The 8542-nt window shown below is 61.7% G+C and overlaps 1 protein-coding gene across 1 annotated transcript; it reads left to right on the forward strand.

Moving 5' to 3' along the window:
* Positions 1 to 1522: 1522 nt before the first annotated feature.
* On the forward strand, positions 1523 to 8307 carry MCAM (melanoma cell adhesion molecule; the record flags this gene model as incomplete). Its single annotated transcript, XM_079708517.1, has 15 exons — positions 1523 to 1589; positions 3411 to 3535; positions 3633 to 3840; positions 3926 to 3996; positions 4092 to 4179; positions 5247 to 5426; positions 5503 to 5624; positions 5709 to 5871; positions 5967 to 6085; positions 6172 to 6313; positions 6481 to 6602; positions 6711 to 6852; positions 7211 to 7358; positions 7680 to 7797; positions 8278 to 8307. 15 exons carry the CDS (start codon positions 1523 to 1525, stop codon positions 8305 to 8307), a joined length of 1845 nt encoding a protein of 614 aa, XP_079564643.1.
* Positions 8308 to 8542: the final 235 nt, after the last annotated feature.

Genomic DNA, 8542 nt, shown 5'->3' on the forward strand with positions numbered 1-8542 from the left:
TCTGGCCTGGCCGGCCTGGCATGGCCTCTGGCTGGAAACTAATGGAGGTGAGGAGGGGGTCAGCAAGGTTCTGAAAGAAGCGGCTGATGTGGTTTGAGAGTCATCTCCACGTCATCAAAACGCCATCCCAGAGCATCCTCTCAAGTCACCTGCCCATCTCTGGCATTTGCTGCCTCACCCTGCTCCTCCCCCAACCAGCAGCAAGGCTGCCTGCCCGGTGACAGGACGCTACCCCAAATCCAGGCCCCCTTTTGACCCTCCCTGTTGAAGAAGTCCCCGCTGATGTGGACCCCTTTCCCAGGGCCAGGGTGCTTGGGGTCTCTATGAGGCAAGTCCGTCTCACTTGCCAAGGCCTTAGTTCAAGAGGCCAGAAGACCCAGGGTTTGGGAATGAGAGGAACTGCAGGGTCCCCCTCACCTCACTGTGTGGCAGATCCCACTCAGGCAGGGCAGCATGGAGTCAGTTCTGATTCCTCCTCCAAACCCCTACCCCCAGCTGCTGAGCCATAAGCCATAGGTGAGCTTAGGGGGCTTGGTGGAGGGGGGCGGAGCCCTGCTGCAGGGGGTCCTTTCAACCCTCAGGAACAGCAACAGGTGCTGGGGGTCAAGCTGGAGACCTTGCACCCGTTAACTCTTTCTTCCCCCTCTTTTCTGCATTCAGGCAAGAGGAAAGTGAGTCCAGGCTGGGCTCAATGAGTGAAGAGGGCAGAAGCAGAATTCTCAAGATCTGGGCTTGGACAAGCGTGACAACCTTGGGTCTATGAATTCAGCCCCTCCCTCCTTCCTCTAGTCAGAGACGGACTTGCAGGAGCTGGGGTGGAAGGGGCAGTCCTTAGAACACAATCTCCACTCGCCAGTACGGGTACCTCTGAGTCTGTGGGCCCCGGCTCAGTGTTCTTCCCTCAAAGCTGCCAGGACTGCCAGGCTTGGGGGCAGTGCCAGGCAGGCGACAGCTGCAGTGGTGCAATCATTCTGGGAAGCCTGATTTTCTCTGTGGCAGGGGTCCGGCGGGGTGGAGGAGGAGGCGGGGAGAAGAGCCTAAATGGGAGGGAGGCCCCCATCAGGGACACCAAGAACCTGCTCGGCGGCTCCCCCGCCAGGAGGTCCCCCAGGGCTACACGGGCTGGCTGGGGCTGAGCAGGAGTGAGCGCGGCGGGGGTCTGACCCGGCGGGACTCCGGGCATCCGGGCCAGCTTCTCCTCGCTGCCGCCTCGGCCAGGCAGTCCGGCCCGGAGACACCTGTCACCGCCCCCTCTCCGTTCCCCAGCTGGGGGCTGGGAGGAAGGCTCCGGCCTACCCGCGCCCTCGCCCGCGCGCGCGGCTCCGCGGCGCAGCTCCGGGCATCTCGGCGCCGGGCCCGCCCCCTAGGGCTGCGGCGCGCGGGGCGGGGGCGGGGGGGTGGGTGGGCTGCGCGGGGCGTGGCGGGCCGGCCTCGGCGCTCTGGCCCCCTCCCCCGCCCCCTGACGTCAGCCCCCGGCAGCTGCGAGCTCCCTCACTTCGCTCTCGTCCTCCGGCCGGGAAGCATGGGATGGTCCGGGCTCATCTGCGCCTTCCTTATCGCCGCCTGCTGCTGCTGTCGCCGCGCCGCGGGTGAGTGAGCTCGCTGGGGGTGGGGTGGGGGGGCCTGCGCCCCCAACGGCGCGGCCCGACAGTCTTCGGCGGAGCGTGCCCGGGAGGAGAGCTGGCATCGCGGCGGGGGCCGGGGCTTTGCGCTGCGTTGTGCGCTCCTCTTGTCCGGGTCCCAGGCACCCGGCGCGTTGCGCGCGTGCAACTCTTCTTTGCAGCCAGTTTGCAGCCTCTATTCCAGACCATCCCGGGAGCAGAACTGGGGAGGCGGGGAGGGGGCTGCTGCCTGGAGCGGGAAGGGGTGGAGCCAAGTCCCTGGGGCCGCTGGTGAGAGCTTTTCCTCAGGTGCTTTCTCTGGGGGACCCGTGGTTGGAGCCTTGGCGGAAGGCGCCTCTACAGCGCATCCCTAAATCCTGAATCCCGCGCCCGCCTGTTGCTGGGAAAGGCAGCTTTCTTAGCTGGAGGGGTGCGCCGACCCCTCCCTCTCCCGCCTGGGCTTCGAGCCAGGCTGGAGGTGAGCGAGATGGGGAGGAACGGCGGCTCCCACCCCGGCAGGGCGTTGGCAAAGCCTGGAGGGCGGTGTGGGTCGCCTCGCGCCTACCCGGGTGACGGGATCACAGGTGGCAGGGACGAGGGATCGAGGATTACCAGAGTGGAAGCGCCCCAGACTTGTTACACCTCCCGGAATGGGACCACGTTCAGGTGGGAAATGCGCCCCTGCACCTCCGAGTTTTTCTCTGGAACTGCCTAGGAGCCGGGCGCTCCCGAGTTCACGCTGCCCTTGTATGGCCCGCAACGGTGTCGCTTGTTTCTCTTGGCTCTCTTTCCCGGGCTCCAGCCGCTGCCTGGCTGGGGAAGGGGAGGTCTAAGCAATACCCAACTCGATGGCCTCGTGCCCATGCCGACGGTGTCCCTGGGGTACCCTTGGCTGCTGCCTTCCAGTCCCTTCTGGGGAAAGGGCTAAATCGGGCTCCACCCGCTGCAGAAGGTCCAGCCCCACCCGGCCCCGCTCTTCTAGCTCTGGGGAAACGGAGTCAGGGGTGTGAAGCTTTTGCTCTGGGTTGAAGACCACTCCATCTGCCCTTGTTATCTGGGAGCAAGCCCAGGCCAACCACCCAGGCACCCGAGTCCAGCCAGATGGTATGGAGTGACATCACCTCCTCGCAGGGCGGGCAGCGCACTAGCACCACTGACGTCACTCCTGCCCACTGCCTGGCCCTTGCCCTGACCCCTGCCCTGACCCCGGGGAGAGAGTCTGTCCCCCTCCATGACTCTGACCCCTCCATACTCACAAGACTCCCAGGATGGGGTCCCCTGAGAGTGTTGGATGTTCACGGCGGTGCTGCTTAAGGAGTATGAAATAAGGGCCTCCTGGCCAGGGTTGCCCTTTGGGTTTTATGGGGGATTTGGGGAGGGGGTGTGGGGGGGCAAAGGGTAGAGATGTCTTCCTCTGGGTGTGGGGACAAAAAGGGCCTGTGTGCCCCGGCCTGGCACATGCCTTGCATTCCCACCCTCTGAGCTCACCCGGGGAGGAGGGAGCCTGGAAGGAAAGGGGCCTTCCTCTTGGCCCAGAGCCTGGGTTGCCCCTCTGCCAGCCTCATCTGGGAGGTTCCTGGTGCTCAGGGTCTCGGCTCCAATGACCAGAAACGTCCATCCCCAACTCCCTTGAACCGGGAGAGGGCTGGCCCAGGGTTGGGGGGTGAAGCGCGGTTGAGGGGTAGGAGAGGACAGTGCCCTTCAGACCCCCGAGGGGGCATGGAGAGCAGCTGCAGCGAGCGGTGCGAGTGGAGGGCATGGAGAGCAGCTGGAGCTGACACAGCTCCTCCCCCACCCGCTCCCCGCCAGGTGTGCCTGGAGAGGCTGAGCAGCCCGACCCGGAGCTGGTGGAGGTGGAAGTGGGCGGCACGGCCCTTCTGAAATGTGGCCCCTCCCACTCCCAGGGCAACTTCAGCCACGCGGACTGGTTTTCTGTGAGTGCTTGGGCCCCAGAGAGGGCAGCAGGGGCGGGAGGCTCTGCCCTTCATGTAGCCCCAGGACGCTCACCTCCTCCCTGCCACCTCCCCTTAGGTCCACAAGGAGAAGCCAACACTCATCTTCCGCGTGCGTCAGGGCCAGGGCCAGAGCGAACCTGGGGAGTACCAGAATCGGCTCAGCCTCCAGGACAGAGGGACTACTCTGGCCCTAACAGGCATCACCCCCCACGATGAGCGCATCTTCCTGTGCCAGGGCAAGCGCCCTCGGTCCCAGGAGCACCGCATCCAGCTCCGTGTCTACAGTGAGTGCCCTGTCCGTGCCTTGTGGAGAGGGTGGGGCGTCGGAAGTGGTGGTCCCATGCCCCTCCCCATTTCTCTCCGCTGTAGAAGCTCCGGAGGAGCCACTCATCCAGGTCAACGCCTTGGGCATTTCTGTGAACAGTGAGGAGCCTGGGGAGGTGAGATCTGCCGGGGTGGCCGGCGGGTAAGCAGGAGCTAAGGTGGGCTTGGCAGGGTCGCAGAGGCAGGGAGACTCACACCCTGTCCTCCTTAGGTTGCCACCTGTGTGGGGAGGAATGGGTACCCCCTTCCTCAAGTCACCTGGTACAAGAACAGCCAGTCCCTGAAGGAGGAGAAGAACCGTAAGTCATCCTCTCTGCCCTTAAAAGCCATGCTTGTGGCACAATATGGGGACCACCTTGCATTTTAGTTTACTTTTTTTTTTTTTTGGCCACACCACACAGCACGCAGGATCTTAGTTCCCCGACCAGGAATCGAACCCGTGCCCCCTGCATTGGGAGCACAGAGTCTTAACCACTGGACCACCAGGGAAGTCCCTATTTTACTTTTTTTTTAAGTACACAAGTGATCCTTGAAAATATTCTCATAAGAATTCAAACTATGGAAAATCTAGAAGGAAAATTTCCTTCCTACTCCAGACCCACTCCCAGAAATAGCCCTGCTATCAGTGTGTATGTATTCACACTGATGCAAGCCTTGATGTCAAGCCTACTTCTAGGTACTTACTCACACACGTAAATATATCTAGGACTATATAGGCTTTTGTTTTTTATTATCTAAATCAATGGTCCTCAGCTAGGGGTGATTTTGCTCCCCTCCGGAACACTTGGCAGTGTCTGGAAATATTTTGGGTTGTCGCAAATGGATAGGTGCTACTGGCATCTAGGGGGTAGAGGCCAGGGATGCTGTAAACATCCTACAGGGCACAGGGCATATCCAGCCCCAAACGTCAGTGGTGCTGAGGTCGAGAAACCCTGATCCGAATGGCACTGTGCGCTACACATTGTTACACAGCCTTGTTCTCCTTTTGACAACAAGTCTTGGAAATCTCTCCAGGTCACTCTATTTAGATCTACCTGATCGTTTACCTACTGCCGGCATTTCACACGGTGTATATAATATAGTCTAGCTAACCATTCATTCCCGTTAGTGGATGTCCAGAGTGTTTTCTCATTTCCTTTTTTTTTAAATCCCTGCAGCAGTATTTGCACACGTCCTTGTATGTGTGCCTATGTGTGTTTGTCTAGGGTAGATTTCGAGCAGGAAACTGCTGGGTTGAAGGGCCCAGCTGGCATTGGTACCTGGCCCTCTACAGGGGCTCCCCTGCCATTCCCCCACCCAGGAGATCATAGGGTGGGGCTGGAGGCGGAGCTGAGGCCGAGCCCTTCGCCCCTTCCTCCCTGCCCAGGGGTCCACATCCAGTCGTCCCAGATCGTGGAGTCGAGTGGTCTGTACACCTTGAGGAGCGTTCTGAAGGCACAGCTGACCAAGGAGGACAAAGATGCCCAGTTTTACTGCGAGCTCAGCTACCGGCTGCCCAGTGGGAACCACATGAAGGAATCTAGGGAGGTCACTGTCCCTGTTTTCTGTGAGTACCGACCCCTCGCTGTGGGGCTGGGTCCTGCTAGCTCTTGGGCTGAGAGCTGCCCCCTTTGCCTGTGCAGACCCGGCAGAGAGAGTGTGGCTGGAAGTGGAGCCTGAGGGGATGCTGAAGGAGGGGGACCGCGTGGAAATCAGGTGTTTGGCTGATGGCAACCCCCCGCCCCACTTCAGCATCAGCAAGCAGGTGCGGGGGCCTCTGTTCTGGGTGCAGGTGGGCATGCAGGAGTGGCTGGAGGTGCACTCTGATCAAGCCTTTGTCCTCTCCCAGAACCTCAGCACCAGGGAGATGGAGGAAGAGAGGACCGATGACAACGGGGTCCTGGTCTTGGAGCCCGCCCAGAAGGAGCATAGCGGCCTCTACGAATGTCAGGGCCTGGACTTGGAAACCACGGCATCGCTGCTGAGCGACCAGCAGGAGCTGGTGGTGAACTGTGAGGGGCTGGGGGCCCAGGACAGGGGGACCAGGCTGGGGCGAGAGGGAATTTGCCCCGCCCTGCCCTGCCTGACACGATTGCTGCGTCCCCAGATGTGTCTGGAGTCCGGGTGAGCCCCGCAGCCCCCGAGATCCAGGAGGGCAGCAGCCTCACCCTGACCTGTGAGGCACAGAGTAACCAGGACCTTGAGTTCCAGTGGCTGAGAGAAAAGGTACCCAGGTGGGCTCAGGTCTCCGGGGCAAGGGGCTGTGGGGTGGGTGGGCCTAGGAGTGACCTCTGACCCATCTCTCACCCCAGACAGGCAAGGTGTTGGCAAAGGGGCCTGTGCTCCAATTACGCAACCTGAAACGGGAGGCAGGGGGAGGCTACCGCTGCGTGGCATCTGTGCCCAGCGTTCCCGGCCTGAACCGCACCCAGCTCATCAACGTGGCCATTTTTGGTGAGGCCCTAGGCGGAGATCAGGCGGCCCCTTGAAGCCACCTTGAGTTGGGTGGTTTCAAGCTCTTCGGGGACCGAAAGCCACCCGCTGCCCTGGGGGGCTCTGGTGGGGAGGGGGGTGGCAGGCTGGCAGAGTTCGCTGTCTCACTCTTCCCCGCCCTCCCACAGGGTCCCCATGGATGGCACTAAGGGAGAGGAAGGTGTGGGTGAAGGAGAACTCAGTGCTGAATCTGTCCTGTGAAGCATCAGGGCATCCTCGGCCCAGCATCGTCTGGAGCGTCAACGGCATGGTGAGCAGGCACATGGCAGCCTCCCAGGCTCTCGTCCATCCCTGTGCGGGCTCTGCTGCCACGACCCGACATCCTCCCCACCCCTGAACTGCGTCTCCTTCCTTGTAGGCCAGCGAACAGGACCAAGATCCACAGAGTGTCCTGAGCGTCCTGAATGTCCTTGTGACCCCAGAGCTGTTGGAGACAGGTGCTGAGTGCGTGGCCTCCAACTCCCTGGGCAGAAACACCACCGTCATTATCCTGGAGCTGGGTAAGGGCTTGGTCCTGCAGAGTGGGGCGGGGGCAAGCCCAAGCAGGGCACGTTCCCCTCCCGCACCCCCATCCGTTTAACCTCTTTCACTCCAGACTCCAACAGAACCACTAGCCTCAGCACCTCCACCGTCAGTCCCTATGCCAGAGCCAACAGCACCTCTGCAGGTGAGCTGGGCTGGATCGGGAGCCGGGCTGGGCCAGGGCATCCTCACCCTGCCCTGACCGGGAGCCCCGGGGAGCTCTGTCGAGAAAAGCCATCAGCGGCCCATCTTCCATCAGCCCTGGGCTGGGCGGGGCCGCGAAGGTAACATGGCAGCCTGGGGCAGGGAGTGACTCGGGGTGTCTTTTTGGGGCAGAGAAAAAGCTGACAGAGCCCGAAAGCAAGGGTGTGGTCATCGTGGCCGTGACCGTGTGTGTCCTGGTCCTGGCTGTGCTGGGCGCTGTCCTCTATTTCTTCTACAAGAAGGGCAAGCTGCCGTGCGGACGGTCAGGCAAACAAGAGATGTGAGCACGGCACGTGGCACCCCGCGCCCCACCCCATCTCATGCTGCCAGCTTGTTGCCTCCTCAGGGATGTTCCCCTGCTGGCCCCTGTGCCCACTGAGCCATTAGGAGCGGAGGGGGACCCTGGGTCTGAGCGCTCCCCGCCTCACCGCCACTACCCAGCTTTCATCCACCACACTCCTCCCTCTCACCCCTGTTGCCCTTCCCTGAGCCGGCCCAGAGCACCTAAGAGCCCTTCAGTACCCAGTCCCACGTCCCTCCCAACAGCCCCCCTTCCCTTGCCCCCGAGTTGCCAACCTCTTGCCTCCCTCCCTCCTCCCAGCACGCTGCCCCCGTCTCGTAAGGGCGAATTTGTAGTTGAAGTTAAGTCAGATAAGCTCCCAGAAGAGATGGGCCTCCTTCAGGGCAGCAACGGTGACAAGAGGGCTCCAGGAGACCAGGTAGGAGGCAGTTCCTGTGGCCAGAGCCTGACACATCTTCAGGCACCGGGAGTGGCAGGGGCTGACGGTTCCTGAACACTAACTATATCCTTCATCCTTCCCTGTTGGCGATGGGGAGCCGGCCCCATCTTGCCTTCCTAACACCACGCACAGACGGTAGGGCCAGGCAGGTGGCTGAGGGACCCCGAGAGAGGGTAGCTGCCAGGACTGAGAGCAAGGCCCCGTCCCGTCACCATTTCCTGAACGGCGCTGGCGGCTCACGTCACTAGGTGTGAAGTGTGGCCCAGTGCGATTCGGGGGCCTCACCTCTTATTCCCCGCCTTGCCATCCCCACCCCCTCCCCGGCTTCTTCCCTCCAGGCGGCTGCACCTAGTTCATCAGCTGTGGCTTTGGTCCCTCCTCTCTTGTAGCGCTCACACCCTAAACCCTGGTCAGTGTCTCCCAACACCCCCCTCACTTCTGCTCTTCACCCATCTTCAGGGAGAGAAATACATCGATCTGAGGCACTAGCCCACCGAATCACACGGCGCTCCCTCCCCTGCCTGGAACATTTCCTGTTCCCTGCTCACCTTCCTCCCCAGCACTCAGGATGGTCACCAAAGCCTCTACAGTGGACTACAGAGAAGACCCCCCTCCAGCTCACCTGCAGACCCCATTTCAGAGGGCACATGGGCTAGGACCAGAGCTGTCCTGAGAAGGACCTCATGTGGCCCTGGAGGCCCCCTCTTCAGGGACCTGCCCACCA

Source organism: Hyperoodon ampullatus (genome assembly GCF_949752795.1).
Source record: "Hyperoodon ampullatus genome assembly, chromosome: 7".
Classification (NCBI taxonomy): Eukaryota; Metazoa; Chordata; class Mammalia; order Artiodactyla; family Ziphiidae; genus Hyperoodon; species Hyperoodon ampullatus.